At 44.4% G+C, this 19,958-nt stretch overlaps 1 protein-coding gene across 4 annotated transcripts in view; it reads right to left on the reverse strand.

Annotated features, from left to right (window-relative positions):
• Positions 1–19,958, reverse strand: part of LOC139547759 (RNA-binding protein Nova-1-like) — a 56,882-nt gene that overhangs the window by 36,550 nt on the left and 374 nt on the right. Inside the window, exons 1-3 of one of the 4 annotated variants that reach the window (XM_071356810.1) lie at positions 18,391–19,352; positions 16,442–16,516; positions 9,448–9,591 (exon numbers count right to left, since the gene is read on the reverse strand). In XM_071356810.1, the coding sequence (XP_071212911.1) occupies positions 9,448–9,591; positions 16,442–16,516; positions 18,391–18,547 (376 nt within the window). In that variant the 5' untranslated portion in view covers positions 18,548–19,352. Of the gene's footprint in view, positions 1–9,447; positions 9,592–16,441; positions 16,517–18,390; positions 19,353–19,958 lie in introns of those variants that run through there. The other 3 variants (XM_071356812.1, XM_071356811.1, XM_071356814.1) reach the window with 3 other exon arrangements.

Raw genomic sequence — 19,958 nt, forward strand, 5'->3', positions numbered from 1 at the left:
TGGCTGGACACCAACTGTACTGACCCCAGCCAACACACCCACAGCCCTGCTCCCCTGCCCTGTTGCCCCCTAATGAGACCCCTCTGCCAGGTCACAGTTAATTAGCGCGCCCCGAGCTGCCGCAATTAAAGTGAGAGTGCAGATTGTGTGTTGAAGGGGCCGTTCCAGCTAATGGCTTTGGGGAAATGAACCACAGAGAGGGGGTGAGGATATAGGGGGTTGGGGCGGGGCGGCCTTGGGGTGTGAAGGGGGGAGCTTTTCACTGGGGATTAGAGATAATGGAGGGACAGGGGGCGGAGCTAGAGGCAGCTGTGGAACCTGGTCTTTTTTTTTAGGGGGGAGATGGGGGTTACCGGGGGCGAGTGGGGGGGGGGCTTTGTCCCCATGTAAGAGATTGGGTCTGGAAAGAAGGGGGGAAAATCCACTACCGGGGCGGCTCTCTTTTTCAATGAACCTCTTTGTCAGCGCTCACCTTCCATTTTAAAGGGAATGCAACCTCCACACAAAGCATGTCTCCATTGTCAGGCAGTAAAAGTGCAGCACGCTCCTTTAAGACCCTCCATTTCTTCCCCCTGAGAGTTGCGGCATACACTCTCTTTCCCTCAGACAGAGTCTCCACCCACGGCAAGGACATTAGGAGATTTAGACCTTTGCTTCTAACCTCGTTCAGCAACGAGGGACGTCTCCATGGCAACCATAAATGCTAAGTGTCATTGTTGTGAGTGTACAATCACAGGAGAGTGTACTCAGGGCCCCAACCCTGCTATTGGGTGTCTGCGCGGCAGAGAAACCAGGCAATCCAGTTGGAGCACAGATGGCTCGATTTGCATGTAAAGATCTTGTATTTTTCACACTTTCTCCCTTTGAATATCTGTGCTTGTACAGTAGCATAAAGCCAGCGACCATAAGCATGATTAAAAGCTCACAAAATTGACTCTATAACTTAATACTTGAAAGTAATGCATCACCTATAACAACCACGATAGACCCAACCAACGTAAATGATCAAAACCACAATGTTATCGAATCCAAAAAGGCTTTGAAACAATCCAGTTCTCTTATCGAGGTAGGACTTCAATAAAAGTAAAAGGTCAATCTGACATTGTTGTGTTTTTGCTTCCCATCCTTTCCGCAGGCGCACAGAAACGACTGCAGCGCTGTTCGCTACCCATTGGTTCCCTGAATCTGTGGCCCCCTCGATCTGAGTCGAACACGGAGAGCCGTGGATGAGCTGCGCAGCCGCAGTCCCACTTCACTCTCCTCTCCTCTAGCAGAGACACAAGGCCCGAAGTGACAGACATCTTCCTCTTCCTGCTACACCTGCTGAGGCGGGGAGAGGAGAGGAGGGGGGAGGGAGGAAGGGAGGGGAGAGGGCGCCGTTGCTTGGGGAGCTGTCACTTTGATTCCGATCACCAAGGCAACAGGGTGTGCAGTGCAGTCCCACAAAATCCCGCTTTGTTTTAGGAGACAGGGTAGAATACGAGGGCCTGTTGTCTCCTGCTTTGTACCTCGAGAACACTGTACACACATATAAACACACAAGCATGCATGTGCACCAGTGGAGGCTGCTGAGGGGAGGACGGTTCATAATAATGGCTGGAAAGGAGCAAATGGAATGGCAACAAACACCTGGAAACCGTGTGATGGATGTATTTGATACCATTCCACAAATTCTGCTCCAGCCATTACCACGAGCCCGTCGTCCCAAATGAAGGTGCCACCAACCTCCTGTGATACGAAAACAGGAAGTGTCTCTCTCTCTCTCTCTCTCTCTCTCTCTCTCTCTCTCTCTCTCTCTCTCTCTCTCTCTCTCTCTCTCTCTCTCTCTCTCTCTCTCTCTCTCTCTCTCTCTCTCTCTCTCTCTCTCTCTCTCTCTCAGCTCTCTAACATCCCACAATGCAGCTCATTTCAGATCACAAAACAAGTCAATTGTGGTGGTGATTCAGACGTCTCAGTGGGTGGGGCTGTGCTTTGTGACAACATGTTTCAGGAGAGAACATGTCAACTCTTTTCTCCACTCTCTAACTCGACTCTGTTGTTGAAGCCAGAACGTCTGTTGTCTCCTACACTGTCACTCATGGCGTGTTCCACAGTAACGTTTTTCCCCCCTCTTTTTGTCTGAAGAGGCAAGCCTTGTTGCTTAGCCAAGCAAGCCTGAATAAAGACCGCGCATTTTTGTGATGAGCTCGCAGAAAATATGCAGCTGATGACAAGCTGTGAAGAGAGAGTCAGGCAGTTGTCTGATAGCCATCAACTATATTCTGCTGGCTTCAGCAGGGTGGTACACAACAACAAGATATATTGTGATTATATCAAATCATACTCATGGCATTGACAAGACATGGAGAGGGAGTTGCATTATTTCATTAACTGCTAGGATAGTACAATGAGCTAGAAAGCCTGGGTTTGTATCTCCTTAGACAGCATATTTCAGTGGAGGCTGGTGGGAGGAGCTATAGGAGGCCAGGCTCTTTGTTATGGCTGGAATGGAATCAATGGAACGGAGTCCAACGTGGTTTTCATACGTTTTGATCTGTTTCATACCCGCTCCATTTATTCCATTTCAGCCATTACAACGAGCCCATCCTCCTATAGCTCCTCCCACCAGCCTCCACTGGTAGAATTACTGTAGCTGTCAAACTTATACAACACACCCACACATGTGGTCAAGCTAGCAACCAAACAAATGCATAACATGCTAAAACTGATCAAACTATAGGCCAGTGCCTGCACACACACCACACACCACACACAGTGTGACATGAACCTCTTGAGGCAGATGGGAGACCAACTCGCTTCCCCCACCCTTGAGGGGCTGAGCGGTCACAATGGCAAAGACTCTATTGTCATTAAGAGTGGCCCACCACTCTCTATTGTCGCTGACAGTTTGGGGCCATCATTGACCATTCAAACCACTGGATATTGCTTTCCTTCATCACTCTCCCATTCTGTTTTTCCCTCCCATTCTCTCTGCTCCCCCAATCTGTCACATACACATTCCCACCTGTAATTAACGCACAACTCTCTCCTTCCACTTTCACCTCATCCATTCATACAGCTACTCTCTCAGAAACCTCAGCCATCCGCACAGCTACTCTCTCAGAAACCTCATCCATCCGCACAGCTACTCTCTCAGAAACCTCATCCATCCGCACAGCTACTCTCTCAGAAACCTCATCCATTCACACAGCTACTCTCTCAGAAACCTCATCCATTCACACAGCTACTCTCTCAGAAACCTCATCCATCCACACAGCTACTCTCTCAGAAACCTCAGCCACCCGCACAGCTACTCTCTCAGAAACCTCATCCATCCGCACAGCTACTCTCTCAGAAACCTCATCCATCCACACAGCTACTCTCTCAGAAACCTCATCCATCCACACAGCTACTCTCTCAGAAACCTCATCCATCCACACAGCTACTCTTTCAGAAACCTCATCCATCCACACAGCTACTCTCTCAGAAACCTCATCCATTCACACAGCTACTCTCTCAGAAACCTCATCCATTCACACAGCTACTCTCTCAAAAACCTCATCCATCCACACAGCTACTCTCTCAGAAACCTCATCCATTCGCACAGCTACTCTCTCAGAAACCTCATCCATCCGCACAGCTACTCTCTCAGAAACCTCATCCATCCGCACAGCTACTCTCTCAGAAACCTCATCCATCCACACAGCTACTCTCTCAGAAACCTCATCCATTCATACAGCTACTCTCTCAGAAACCTCATCCATCCGCACAGCTACTCTCTCAGAAACCTCATCCATTCATACAGCTACTCTCTCAGAAACAAAAGACCCGTAGCCATAATTTCTTTACTTGTGCCTTCAACCATAGAAATGAATATGCCTGCATCAACCCCCTCTAACAAACAGGCTCTAGCGTTGATTAGTTCTATGTAGGTCTGGGCCTCTTTAGGTCAGGCAGTAGCAGTTGTTGCATAGTCCCAGAGAGGAGACAGCACAGCTGGGGCAGAGCTTTGTCATGCCAGCACAAAGGAAGGATTGAGGTGGGCTATTTTCGACTCCCTTCGTACATAATCAGCCTGTAACAAAAGCCCCCGTCCTTCTCTGTCAGCCAGCCCGGCTACAGCCAATCACAGGACAGCTCTGGCCTGTCTGCTGTGCCAGCAACCACAGAGGTGTATTCTGATTGGTTGCCAGGTCTGATGATGTTGTGATTGGCAGGTGTCCTGTGGCGTGAGATTCACTGGGTCAGATATCCCCAATTTAGACACAGAAGAGGAACCTGTTCAAAGATTCTTAAAAGAAAGTAAGATAATGACTGGATTCACTGTCCCCTGCATTCTTTTACTGGAGAGAATATTGTTGCAGGACTTTTTTTTAACCATGTTTCATGACATACAATTTCAGCTGGAGATGATGCACCCGTTTGGTTTTTATTCAAGCATTTTTAAGAAAACATTTTTTTTGTTGACTCTATGGTGTGAGTTATCAGACTGACTGGCTGTGGTGCCGCAGGGGGAGTCTGGGGGGGATATGAGTAACCGTGTGATAAAACTCAGCGGGCGGAAACAGATTACTGCCTCTCTTCCCTTAACCTTTCCCTGCACACTTAGCCACAGTTCTCATTTCCAGAAGTAAACACAGACTTAGGCCTGTTAGATCAATGGAGGTTATGCAGGGAATGGATTATCGGGGGTTGTTTGATAGTGAGAGTGTAGGGGGTTGATGACAATCATATTTCACCATGCAGGCAGCAGGCTGGCAGGATCCTCCCACTCCCGGCACAATTGATCTGTGGGATATATTGATGGAGGCCGGTCCCAGTGAGCTCTTTTATTATATCTGATTAAAAAGCTGGAGCACATGGAACCGATGAAGGTACACCACCTCAGAGACTGAAGACAGCAGGGAGAGAGAGAGTGAGTGAGAGAGATGCAAAATGGGATAGCTGCAAAGGGTCGGAGGGAAGAGGAGAGGAATGCATCTGGGTATATACGTCTGCAGGTAGCTACAATGTCCTGCACTCCACTATGGATGTGGCTCATAGATTGATTAGCCATGCCTTTCTTGGCTGGGCAGGGTGATTGATGTGGCCTGATGCAGGCAGTGGCAGAGGTGAGTGAAGCCTCTGGGTTAGTTACACAAGGCTGCTGGGTGATGGAGTGGACCTGGAAGCGTACAGAATGTCCAGCAGTCTATCTCGTCAAACTGACTACATCACAAACATAGCTGTCATATACAGTCAAGCAAGGCCACCTTGATAATGCCAGAAAACCATTAAAATCAAAACAATAACCCAGTGAAGATAATGTGGATGATGAGGCTGATAAGTAGTAGTTTAATCCTCCTCATTATAATCCTCCCTGTGCTCCTGTGTGTGCTGCCCGCCTGTGACGTGACAGCCCCATGGTGGCATGGTAGACCGTGCAGTGATCGCTCAGGCACTGACTGGCACCGAGGAATTATTCAGCCAGTGGGCCGTTTGTTGGCGTTCACGGTGACGTCACACATGATGGAAAACAAAACAAAGCCAGTGGGATTAAGGGGACCTCCTCTGCCCCCACGGTGACGCTGGACACCCTGTCACCAGCCTGTGATCCCTCACTGGGACTACTGCGACTACTGCTGTTACTACTGGCGACACTGTCACTACTGCTGCTCAACAAAGACCCTCCACATACTAGGCTGACATGCACACATGCACTGAATACAACTAGGTAGCATTGACTCAACATCAGCCAAGTGCTGTGGAGTTCATGATATTGTATTAAAATGAAGATGTGTGTATTGCTATTAAAGTGTATTGCTATTAAAATGAGAATTGTTGCTTTTAAAGCTGCACCAGTGGAGGCAGCGGAGGGGAGAACGGCTCATCATAATGGCTGGAACGGCGCAAATGGAACGGCATCAAACCATGTATTTGATACCATTCCACCTATTCCGCTCCAGCCATTACCACGAGCCCGTCCTCCCCAACTAAGGTGCCACCAACCTCTTGTGAGCTGTACATGTATGCCAATGGCATAATGTTGGCAGTGGTGGATATGGGAGAATTTTCTATGTTTTCTAAAGGTAATCAATGACAGAAATCATTAACAGTTCAAGGCAAAACTATCTCAACCCAATGAAACTGGCCTGTCTCTAGGTGTGAGTTCACCGAGTTTAACATTAAAATAGAGTCAAAATAGTGGTATCCTTCCACCACTAGCCTTAAAATGCCCCTTCCCATATCTAACTACTCCCCTGAACAGCATCACTTCCTAGAATAAAACTCCAGCCTGGAACATGGCTGACCAGAAGTGAAAAGAGAGAGGGCAATCTAGAGAATGACAACATAACTTCATATCAACAGTGAAGCTCTCGGTTAAGCGGCATGGCACATCAAACTATGCATTCATCCCAATATTTCTGACATTCGGTCAGAATCAACATCAATAATTGTATTTAGATTACATACTGAATTAACTGAATAACTGAATTAAACCACAGACGGTAATAAAGATTCATCTAGAAAATAGACCGTAAATGAAAACAAACACAAAACTCATTTCACCCAAACGTGTTGGATATGCAATATTGCGGGTTTTCATCCTTCAGTCAAAAAGCTTAGAGCCTAAGCGGCTTAGAAGGGCGAAATCAGTAATGTTGATAATGCCTGGGTGGGGGTGGGGGGGGCCGCGGGAAGGGCTGTGGGGTTTGGCAAGGTATTAAATACTGAAAACCGAAATCATGGCAGAGGATTAAGACAAAGCTTCAATATGGTGCCACGCTCCAGCGATAGGGAGGAACAGAGAAGCTGGAGGGAAAGATCAGTGAGCGGTTGGTTGGGACAAGCTAAACGTGGAGGGAATCAACACTGAGGAACAAACAACAAGACGGGGGGGGGACTGTCTCTCACTTCAAGGGAGAGTTCTTTATTCTTCCACCATCATCACCTTTGAACCCCATTAAATCGTCCCTGTGGGGACTTCATACCGGGAGGGCATCCTGAGGGATGGGTGTCATAGGTGGACAACGGCAAACGATTTGTAGGTGGATTCATAGATCAAAGACATGTAAAGGCTGTGGTCTTTATGAACCATGTGTCAATAAGCATTTTACTGTAATGTATCTCCCAAATTTGCACCATTCTCTTGACCTACTTACGGTCTCTGGAGACAGCTTCCAAAAACTGGAGAGGTGACCCAGAACAAGTAAGCTCATCACCTGGATGATAATTGGACTGGAAAACACCTAGCTATCTTCTTGTATTCCTTAGTCGGCAGCTAACATATGAAAGTGAACAAGCATATAGCACCTTGGGGCTCTTTGCCATTTAATAGTTTTTAATTTTTTATTTTAATTTAACCTTTATTTAACTAGGCAAGTCAGTTTTAAGAACATATTCTTATTTACAATGACGGCCAAACCCAGACAACGCTGAGCCAATTGTGCGCCACCCTATGGGACTCACAATCACGGCCAGTTGTGATACAGCCTGGAATCGAACCAGGGTGTTTGTAGTGACGCCTCAAGCACTGAGATGCATTGCCTTATACCGCTGTGCCACTCAGGAGCCTATCTGAAGGCATGAAATGAGAAATGTTGACATTGACTTTCTTAATCAGTTTCCAGCATTTCTCAAACGTCAATATCACATACAGCATGAGTGGGAAAAGTCTGACTAACCTGTACCCCCGCACTTTGACTCGGTACCGGCACCCACTGTATATAGCCTCATCCCTGTATATAGCCTCGTTATTGTTATTCGATTGTATTATTATATCTTTTATTTATTTACTTTAGTTTATTTAGTAAATATTTTCTTAACTCTATTTCTTGAACTGCATTGTTGGTTAAGGGCTTGTAAGTAAGCATTTCACGGTAAAGGTCAACACCTGTTGTATTCGGCGCATGTGACAAATAACATTTGATTTGATCAGTTCCAATTGCGCTCCGGGTGCGAAGGCTAATGTCTTAATATCTTTGTTCTGCTTGTGATCCCCAAAGAAAGAGTAATGGATGACCTGAGTGGCTGCAGCATCCTTAACCTTCTCTCCCTATAGGCCCAGACACCTGCAGGTATGAGCAAAGACGCTGTCATAGAGAGATCTTTTTTCTAATTTACGTTTTTTCAGCCCTTGTAAAATGGAGCAGCGCGCCTCCACTCTGTCAACGCAAGGTCGCAGTAATATATGGCCGCTACTTTCCAGTAAACATTGCAGCGGCCTATATTTGGAAGGGGCTGTATCTAATAAATCTTGGCTTCTATAATAATGAATGTTGCCTGTCTCGGCCCAATACTGCTGTGGCCAACTAATTGGTTGGGAATGAAATGCTGGTGAGGCACTATCCCAGGGTGAATTGAGGGAGCGCGTCTTGTGCGGTGGGACAGAGTCTCAAGCACTACACAGCCATTCCTTCTGACTTGATTCAACTTTTTTCATCATTCCCCACGGCACCCACTACGCCCAGCGCCTCCCTCCGTGCCCCCCTCCGAGACGGGACATCGCAGCAGGTGGACCTTTTGATTTGTCACCCAGGAAGAGCCGCCCGGTGCTCATTTGCATACAGATGCCTCCTTCAGTGCAGAGGAAGGACCCCCCCCTGCACTCCACCAAGACGACAGAAAGGGGCCCTTACAGCCATCTCTTTCTTTAGCCCCCTTTCACTCTCTTCCTCCCTCTTTCTGTGGTCCTTTTCACTCTCTATCTCAACGAGGCCGTTCTCAACATAAGATCGCTAGTTACTGCCAATTCCAATAAGGGAGGAGTGTTGAGGGTGGTCGGGGTCTCGCATCTTGCATCTGCTCTAGCTGGCTGGAGTACGGGGTCTTGAGTCCCAGGGAGAGGAGATACAATAGAGATGGCCTGTTCTGTTGACATGGCTAGCATTAGAAGGATGTACAGGGAATTAGAATGCTCTTCTAACAAGGAGCCCAACATCTGAAACTGATTCTACCTTCCCCCATTTCACATGTCCAGACAAGAATCCCATTGAGTGCGATAGAGATATAACATGTACAGTGATTGGTTCATCTCATCATTTCAATGTATCCCTTCCTGTCTATGATGTTCAGAGCAAATTCTCATCGAGCACACAAGCTGCTTCACTGACAGCCTGGGCGCACAGCTGAGGCGCATCTCATGTGTCTAGCCGTGCAAAATGTAGCGTCATGAGGGAATTAAGAGTTTAGGCAAATACAATTTCACCTTTAATTAACCCTAATCCTGTATCTGTGGTGAACTTGACTCTGTGTTCGATCCACGGCTGCATGAAACCTGAGCCCCCGACAGAGGCCATGTCTGTTACCCAGTGGAATCAGGTTCCAGACACAACACGTCTGGGAAAAGGGAAGCATCTTTGAGAGGCAGAGGTCAGAAAATAAATGAATATAGGACACTCCGGAAATAAGCTTATTTACTGTATATTGAAAGATCTCTAAAATACAGCGTCATTGATTGAAATATAGCAGTGGTCAACGAGCACTCACCAGGGTAAAAGTCTTTGGATTTGGACAGCTTGATGGTGGCGCCGGTTTCTTTCTGCAGCTGGACGATGGTCTGTCCTCCCTTGCCGATGATGGAGCCGGCCGCATAGCTGGGGATCAGAACCTTCAGGAAGTACTCACCTTCCTCTGCAGGCAGGAAACAGAAAAAGGAAGTAAGAATATACTACACTCAGGTGATCCATTTACCTGTAGTAAAATCATACAGCCACTATCATCCATCTCTGTTTTGCACCCTCTTTCTCCCCCTCAACCTATCCATTCATCTTTCAGGCATCCTTAAACGCCACAGAAAATCATCTAAGGGAATGATTAGATTATCATTCCATAACAACTATCCTCTTTCTAGGCATTTACAGCTGTAAATCATTTCGCGAATTGTTTTAATCTAATTTTCACAGAAGAACCTACTCTTCGTCATCCTCTTGGCAGACCGTTATTAATAAAGGGCTATGGGATTTGTTAAATCTAATCGAATAGATGTAATGCTTTTGGAAACACAGTCACACATTGCATAACCATATTCCCATATATACACCATCTACTGCTACAGTCTGGTTTCCATAAATGTTCCTTACACTTTGGCCAGTTTCAAAACTAGTGTATACATAACAGAGAAAACTTTGACATTGCTCTCAGCTCCTGTTCTTCCGCCCACCCTTCTTGGATATAGGACAAAACATGAAGGCACACAGGCTACTGTAGTAGGAACACAACTGAAACATCAAAAGCTTGAAGACATGAAGGCGTTGCTTCAAAGCGGGCAGATGGGGGTTTAGCAGCAGAGAGGAAATAAAGCCCCCCCCCCCCCCCCCCGGAACAAAAGTACCTTTGTTTTGTAGGGCGATAGTTACCTGCTGAAGCGTCCACATGCTTCCCATCCAGAACAGTTCAGAACAATTCCTACATATATTATAACAACATTGTGACATTTTTGTTCATTTTGGCATTTTTTTTTTTTTTTGCTGTTCGTTCACACAACATTCTTTCTCGAGGCAAGCCGAAGTCTACGCCCCTTGGTCGGTGATTGGTCAACAATAGGGATTCTTCAATGAAGGGTTTGTTGCCATTCAACGATAGACTCGTTTTCAAGCACATCTTTTCACTTGAGAAATACTGCACCAAACATAACCTTTCGGTTACTGGCCCAACGCTCCTACCCGCCAGGCTACCTGCCGGGTGTAGCCTGGCGGTGCTGTATTGTATATAGTGTTGTATTGGTGTGTACTCTCCGAAAAATAGTTATTCTACAGAAAATGTTATATAAATACCTGAATTCATTTAATACCCTCCAATATTCTATATGTGCAACTTGTTATGGTATTTTGGTTGCTATAACATTTGTTTTGAAGTGACTTTAAGGAGTTGGGTATGCTTTTTTAAGCATCCTGCCATAGACCCTACCACTCCCATTGTTTCACTAGCAGTGATGCTAATGCTGGCTGTGGGGTACGTAAATAAAGCAAACTAAGCCATATGTCTCTCAGGATCAATGAGTGAATTCCTTTTTGTCACAAAAATGTAGCATATTTCAAATTTTGGTGTACTGCCCCTTTCAATGACAGACATTTTTACCACAAATATGACACAATTAATATTTACATAACTGAATGATATTACAATCAAATTATGGTAAATCAGCTTTTTAGTGTTAATGTGGATGTGTATAAGGGATTTTTGTCTTATTTTCGTTTGACAGAATATGCTTATTAACCGTAGCTAAAACCGTAGCTAAAATAACAGTCTGTTTATATTTTATTTTTTATTATCTGATAACATTACATGTCTAATGATGTTTTGAAAATAATTAAGCTGACCCAAGGTGGTAATTCACGTATGTAAAAAATGTTGGTATTTTGAGGGTTAAGGTGAAAATGTATCCCAGTGTCTCAACCAATCGCCTGGGTCCTCTCCTCCTCTCCTAATATTCCACCACAATTAATCCAGGTTGCCTCCCCCAAGGCAGAAGATAGAAATAGGATTATTATTAAGAGGGCATGGTTTTGTGTCACTTCACGACACACATGCACTGTTGATGGAACAAGGTACAATACCTGTTCTATACTAATGCAACAGCAATCAATCCACTGTGCGAGATGTGGAGAAGGGGGTGGGGGGTCATGAGTTATGACACCGATTATAATGATGGCTACCCTCACACTTTGACTTGAGATGCAATAAAATAGCGTATTGATGACTTCCTAGCATGTATTCAGGAGTGTCTCGTATTTCTAAACAAGAACACTGAGTACCTCATAGAGTGTTGGTGACGGTGATGGTGAGAGGGGTGCAGGCAGGCAGACAGAATAGGTTTTGGTCTGGCTGGGGGGGATCATCAGCTAATTGAGAGAGTTCATTATCTTTCATCGAAACACTCACTGGTCCTGCTATAATCTCATTAATCGATGCACCCCCACTTGTTGTGTTTTGTGTGTGCGTGCGTGTGTGCAGAGAGTCTGTGTTTGTTAGAAATAGTGTTTTCTAAGCACTGCTTTTCTCCTCAACATGCTCCAAATCATAAAATTGCACCATTGGCACCGTCTGGGACCTGGTCTGTTGAACCCACCCAAGGGCGATGGAGAGAGAGTGCTTTACACAAGGAGGAAATACGATACTTTCCATTCTAACTGGGAGTAAGGTCATAGCGATGAAATCATACATTGAACTGGGACGGACCTTTGTGTTTTAAAGCAAGTTATAGCATTGTTTTCTCCCGCACAGCACTGCCTGACAGTGAGCCTGCCTGCGCTGAGTATAAGAAGCAGCAGAACTGCCTGTGTTCTGCATTGACCCAGATTCCAAATAAAGCCAAGACTGACCTCATTTTGATTGGGGTAGGTCTACTTTTAACCAGCCTCAATTAATAAGGGAATTGATAAGTAGTATCAAACACAAACGGGTTCTGCTGCTGCACATGAACCCTGATACACACTACACAACACAAGTAGACACACACAAATACAACAAATACACAGACAGACAGGTGGACATACATACATACTGTATATCCATGTAAACATCTCATAAACAGTAAACACACACCTTTCATACACAGTGGGTCACTTTTATACATGACAATTATGTTCCAATTGTCTCTGTTTTAATCATTTTTTTATACAGATCTGACTGTATCATGGCGAGTCCCAGTCGTTCAGATGATAATCCTGCATGCAGCCCTTACTAATCAAGCATGATGACCGTGCACAGTTGCTCGGCTACTCCTGTCTAGACAATCAGCACGCATTCCACATCGATCTCTGATAGGGAACATAAAACCACTCGCCCTAACCCGGTCAGATTTATTTCCTCGACGGTGTCAGAAAATCACCAAGGAAGGCTAGGGCAGAACATCCTTAGATTGAATTAGTACGTTTGGTGAGAAGAGGCTTTCGGCTGAACTGTTGGTTTGAAATATTTAGCTGATACGTCCCAGTGAGGACTGTGGATGGATTGATATAAATGAGCGTGGACCTGACAGAGATGTGATCTGCCCTGAGCAGATATTAGGCATCAGGATTGTAGTTCCTGTAGTTCCTTGTTTTCTTTCCTCTTACACAACACAGACAGGGACAGATCCCAGCAGTTCAAGTTTCTGGAGGAACACAGTCATTTCCTCTTACTTGTCAGTGCATAAGACTTGAAGATATACTTCAGGATTTTTGCAACGAGGCCCTTTATCTACTTCCCCAGAGTCAGATAAACTTGTGGATACCATTTTTATGTCTATGCGAGCAGGTTTAAGAAAGTTGCTAACTAGTGCTAGCGCAATTGCTAACTAGCGTCAGTGCAATGAATGGAAGTCTATGGGTATCTGCTAGCACGCTAGTTAGCATTGGCTTGCGAATCTCTCACTTCCTTCTTACTGAACACAGAGACATAAACATGGTATCCACAAGTTTGTCTGACTCTGGGGAAGTAGATAAAGGGCCTCATTGCCAAAATCCTGAAGTGCCCTTTTAAATGGAGGAAAATCAGTCACCTATTGTGTGTGCGTGTTTTTATGTCTGTTTGTGTGTGCATGCATGTACGTGCACTCGGGCTCCCGAGTGGCGCAGCAGTCTAAGGCACTGCATCTCAGTGCTAGAGGCATCACTACAGACCCTGGTTTGATTCCAGGCTGTATCACAACCAGGCCGTGATTGGGAGTCCCATAGTGCGGCGCACAATTGGTCCAGCGTCATCCTGGTTAGGGTTTGGCCGGGGTAGGCCGTCATTGTAAATAAGAAGTTGTTCTTAACTGCCTAGTTAAATAAAGGTAAAATAAAAAAACATTTTGCTTCCAACTCACCACTCCCTATGTGTTCTACTGGGAAAACAACAAAGTGAGCCAGCTAGGTCAGAATACATCCCGCATGTCTTACTCCTAGTATCCTTGGCATTGGAGCAGTGTCATTTGTTCAAGAGTGTGCGTGTGTGTGTGTCATTATGTGTGTATGTAAGGGGTAGCTACAATAAATAATGAATAGGCATCTGACATAATAAACTAGTTGGTAAACACAGCAATCTGTTGCTAGGGGCTCCCAGGAGTCCTGGAGCCCAGAATAGGCTCCATCAGCCTGGACGGTTCAAATCTGGGGATCTGGTGTCGGGGGCTGGGTGGGCCTCTGGGCTAGGCTAAAGCATTGGGGTGTTATAAAAATGCAGTTCACTTAAGCTGGGTGAGTTTGTGTGGAGGAGCGGGGCTTAGTCTCACCCTCCACTCCTTTTGTTCAAGTTAAATCTCCACACCAGTTAGTGGACAACCACCTGTCTTGGTTCTATATGGGGCTACTCTAAGTCATGAAACCTAGAACATAAATAAGACAAAATAAAAATTATTTCACATCTGTAGCCATTCTGTTGTCGCAGGGTGTTTTCAAGGTCACCAGTGAATCTGTATGAACTTCTTGGTGGCTGTCCTCTGTTCCTTATGTAGCCAGATGCATAATGTGTTTCGGTTGGGTTTAACCAGCGTATAGTCTTTTCAAAATGTCCCCCCTTCTAGTGTCCACATTTGAGCCTTTCCGGACACGGCTATCTGAACTATGCTAATGCCCATGCTGACCGGCACTCCATCTCCAGTGTATTTGAGTGTGTGAAAGTCGCCATGCATTGTTCGTCAAGCACGGCTGTTTCGAGAGGGGGCTTGATCTTCCCCTCTGCATCGCTCTTTTCATCGCTCTCATCCATATTCATCGTGAGACCTCTCCTCCACTCGGCAGCGGGCTGGAGGAGACAGGCGACTTCAGTGTCCAATTGTAAGCCACCATTTCGAGAGCATCACCCGCCCCAACCGAAACCCCGCCCTATACAATGGGATTTTTTTATTTTATTTGACGCAGTGCTTTTAAAAATGAACAGATGATGAATAAGAAGAAGCAGCGCCCCCTTCATGTTCATGGTTATGGATGGGGATCGATGGGCAGACACGGCTGCATGCGGTTGCTGGGGGTAGGTAGTGAATGGCAGCTGGTGATTGATGAGGTGGGTGGGTAGGTGGAGAAGAGGGAGCAGTCGTGATGGGCTGAAGGAGAACCATGATTAGCATGGATGGAGAGAAAGAGAGCGCCGTGCTGCCTAGAAACGCTCAGTTGAAAAACAGCCATGCCGCAGAGAAGTGGGAGGACACGCAGTGTTTCGGCTACAACAGCCCGAGCTGACACACACTGGGTGGCTATGAGATTGGCAGGCGATAGGCCGGGACAACGCTTATATTTGCCCTTTGTTCATAGTGCTCCTTCACCATCATTGACAAATCAATTTCCAAATGTTTATGCAAAGCCTTTATAAAAACCAGCTCTGCTATCTTTTGGGCTTTTTCACTCTGTGAAAGTGTGACGCATTCTCCTCAGCACCAATGGATAGATCCGGGGGAAGGTAAGTCAGCTCAGCTCCGGAGGGGAAAGCAACACAAAACACTAGCGATGCGATCGCTAATATCAAAGGCCCTGTCCTATAGACCGATGGCTCAGTGCTCTGTATGGTATCTGCCAGATGGGGGTGGGGGGTGGGGGGGGTTGGAGAATAACTACTCGTCTGGGTCCTCATTGTCCTCGCCCCCCCCCCTCTGTTCCCCCTCCACCCTCCCCGGACTTATTCAGTCTCCTCACATCATTTGGCAAGGGCATTAGAAGGCCTCCTCACCACTGTCCACTGAAGCCACTTTGGTGCCAGTCCATCCATTTACGAAATGACTTCAACATATCTTATTATAGTGGATGGTAAAAAAAAATAAAACCAAGGGAGTCAGTGATTTTTTCCCCTTGATAAGAATGTCACCTTATGTAACATATAATCATGATTTAGAGCCTCTATAGGTTACAGCACAATGCACTCTCATCCCATCTCTTCTGCAGTATGACCGAGACAGAGATGAACATTCAGAAGAGTAGACAATATTTAGAGAACACAACATTCATTGAGGTTTAAATATGTCTAATCCATGTTATCATCATTCCCAATCAATCCCCCCTTTAACAATGTCATGCAAAAGGAATGAAGGTGATCATGTCAATTACGAAATTATCAACAACCAATTTCATATACACAACATATCCAATAGATGTGCAAAGATTACAAATATGATAACCTTTTCAATTCCACAAATATGAATAGCATGGCAAAATAAGCATGGCAGTTTAACATGAAAATGGATGCTATATAAAGTATATAAAACGTAAACATATGTCTACATTCTCTGCAGATGATGTGCTTATAATCAAAGCTTCCATGAAAGTCCATATACATAAGATGCTTATGAATTGAGATACATTTAATCAGTTTAGCTCAATTAAAGATGTAGGCCAAATATATTAAATCAGACTTAGAGGTTTTCCAAAATAGTTTCAGAAAAGATTGGGTTATTGTAGTCTGCAGACTATTTTTGCCTTTCTTTAGGAACTATTCATATCACTGTCAAACTGCTATAACAATATTGTAATTTAGTAAGCGAATAGCAAAAGAAAGTAGAATAACAACAAAATCAAATGGTCTCTCTTACCATGTGCCTCAGAGTGTGATTCCTGGTGAGGGAATACAATGCCTTCAGTTTCAAAAAGGGGCTGCAGGAAGGCCACTATACAGGAAGAGGAAGCACATTGTGTGTGTGTGGCAAAACTAATGTTATCACAAATAATTATGAGGTACTGTGCTCCCCTGTAACTGGCTTCAATGTCCTGAAGTCTACAACTGGTTCTGTTTAACCACAAACAACCTGCACATGAGGCCTGTTGATGTAGGTATTGGGCTCCAATATGGACAGGCCTCTAGCTAGCCTACATACAGTATAAATGGTTGCTCTGCTATTGACACATTCAATTACTCTTCAGTATTATGATCATGAGGGTATTGTTTAGAATGGTCTCAATGGATTTTTAGTGAACAAGTTCTGAATGTTTGTGTGTAATGCAAATATTAAAACATCAAGCTATTGAAGTGGTTGCTGCTATAATGCTTTACTACTTGTTATAAGCATGTCTGAGCATTTATAATGTGTTCTTATGAAGCGTGTATCTTTCCAGGACCTTGCTCTTTATATCACTTCTGAGAAAGTAATTCCAATGTTTAAACAAAAACAAACTGGCATTTTACTACGTGCAATCTCATTGAGTAGATGCATGTGTGTACGTGTTTTGACTGGGCGTCTGTTGACTACAATACTCCATGGGAAAGTGTGGTAGTTACTGCACTCTAGCTGTTCTCATAATCACAGACATTTAATTTGGTCAAATGGATGAGATGTGTGTGTAGGTAATGTCTCCCAAGAGCGCTGCATGGGTTTTTAGATATGTGCAGCTGAGTATCGATTCCTTTTAACAAAGCTGTCTCACTTCATTTCTTTGGCAGCGTTTGATCATCGTAATGCATTGTGGGAAATTACTTTTTTGGGTCACTATATAGCTATTTCTGGTTGTAAACAATATCATGATATTGTTATGTGTGTGGTAGGTAGGCGCACCACACTAAAATTAATATTCTAAAATATATTTTGTTTACCTTCAAAAATGTTTTGTAAGCCTATCAAAAGTCCACGAAGTCAGGATAAGTAAATATTAATGGTATAGTAATAATGACTAGAAGGTTGGAAATGCTTGGCGCATAACAGCATGTAAACAAAAACCAAATGCTGATTACCTACGGTGACATCCATGTTTGATCCAACCAGTGAATAGAATCATGATTAGAATGTATTCATTGCCCATGTAGCCTTTCTTTAATGAGAGGTGCAGTATATGGACTGCTACAATGATAATGATGAAGTATAGGCAGTGACTGCATAATAGCGGATGACAATGTTGCACTGAAATGGCGACATATACTGTAGACTCCTGTATTTGGGCTTATTACTAACGGTGTCTATGTGCATGTTATTGTCTTCTTGAGTAATTGTACGCAAAGAGACTAGAGTACCCTAGCCTATGTGCCAGAGTATCGATAATCACACGATTACCCGTCACAAAGCAAGTGATGTGAGCGCGGTCAACAATGGAATGTTTTTCAGTTGTTTGTAGTTTGGAGACTGTTTTGTTATTTTGAACGTCCGCAATTTATTGTGCCCAAAACTAAAAATGGGTCAAATAAAATATGAATGAATTAACCCTTTTAGGTTCTAGATAGCACCTTTTTTTCTAAGAGCATGAGATCTGAGGGTTCCCTCCAAATCAGCACCCTCTCACTCACCCCCTTCATTGTCTTCATTCCATCAACACAAAGGATTTTCCTTAATTTGTAAAAAGATGCAATGGAAAAAAGACTATAACAAGAGGCAATATATTGGACATGTTGCTTTATACATCACTAAATAACAATAGTTTCAGTGGTGTCGAGGAATGCTACATCAAGATGATTATCAACCTGCCATCCTTTCTCGGTGCTACCTCAGTGTGGGCATAATGATAAACTGGATTCACACATTCGAGATAATCCCCCGCATCCCCATCATTTACTTACCTCCCGTGTTTGTGCGTTTAGTGCTGCTTGCCTCAGTTGGGGTCTCTAGCGGTCTTTTACGCGAATCTGGGGGATCCGACTCCATGTGCGGCTGCTGATTGTGATGGTGAGGATTCAAGAAAACCCCGTTTTGCTGTACTGCCCCGCCGGCCATCATTTTAAAAGTAGGTTGGGTGAAACTGCGTTTATCCCTTTATGCAACGTAACCAATTGAAAAAAAAATTGTCTTTGAATAGACGAAGCGATTCAAAATCGAAAATGCCTATATTCTTGAGAATGAAATATCTTGCGCGTTATCCTCGCCCTTTCAGAGAACACCGAGATGCTACGATGAGTATGGGCTATGTGTTCTAACCGAAGAAGACGATGCTTGCGCTGCGTATGGAACGTAACCTCAACAAAAATCCAATGAACCGATAAATTATGTCCCGCTCCAGATACTATAAGCGTGTTGTAGAAAGTAGGCTAATTTAATCTTCCATTAATTTCTTCATATGTGTGTTATTTCATTCCACTGCAATAAAGCGCGTATTCCTATCAAGCAATGCAGAACGACCTCCTCCTCTCTGTATTGCAGCTAGGCAATGGTCAACAAAATAAAAGATCAAAACAAAAATATACAGACGACAGAGGTTAAATAAATAAAGGGAAAGGAAAGGTGTTGAAATACAAATATGGTCTTCTATCCGGTCCTCCTTTCGTGCACGAAGACACCCTGCAGTTCGATGTTGGAGGGCAAGAGGTGGGTTTTCAGGAGGGTCCAAAGGGGAGAAAATGCCGAGAATGGATACAAAGCTAGAGTGAGATGCGATTTGTTTGTAGTCTCTCAGGAAAGATGCTGCTATCTTGCGTTTAGAGCATCCCTTCGCTTACTGACTGTAGGAGCGCAGGGTATCGGGGTGACGTCATGAGGATCAGAATAAATCCCTGTCAAATGTTGAGAAAACGAGCCGCCCCTCTCGAAACGCGATTGGATGAACTGATTTCCTCTGGCAACGGAGTATAAAACGAATGTCACATGATAAAGAAAGAGGAGGTGTCGGGGACAACTAGGTCATGGCTAGAAAGGATACAGCTTTTGTCAAATTAACGTCAAAAGTTGATACTTTCTTTGCTTTTTAGCTAACCCTAACCATTTTCCTAAACGTAACCTAAGTATCCTAACCTGCTACGCTAAATCTCCTAACCTGCTGCGTTAATTCTCCTAACTTGCTACGAAAAGGTAAGTCTAACAAAAACTGTATCCCATCTAGTAAAAATCGGACAACTAACCGAGGGTCGCGCTGCACAGAAAGATGTAAAACTAGGCTGACTTGAAGCCGTAACTTCTAACGGCGCTCAACTGTGCATCATTCACTGAAATAAAAAACAGCCACGATGAAGTGGCTTAGTCATAAAATAATATTATTATTCTTATTATTACCTATTAGGGTAGGCCTAATTATTATCTTATTGTTAGAGTGTAGGCCTACAGCCTATAATTTCCATAACATCGTTGACTAAATAGTTAAACATAATTACACCCCTTAAATCAAACAGATTCTAAAATAAACCCTTTTCAGAAACTG

Source organism: Salvelinus alpinus, chromosome 21 (genome assembly GCF_045679555.1).
Source record: "Salvelinus alpinus chromosome 21, SLU_Salpinus.1, whole genome shotgun sequence".
Classification (NCBI taxonomy): Eukaryota; Metazoa; Chordata; class Actinopteri; order Salmoniformes; family Salmonidae; genus Salvelinus; species Salvelinus alpinus.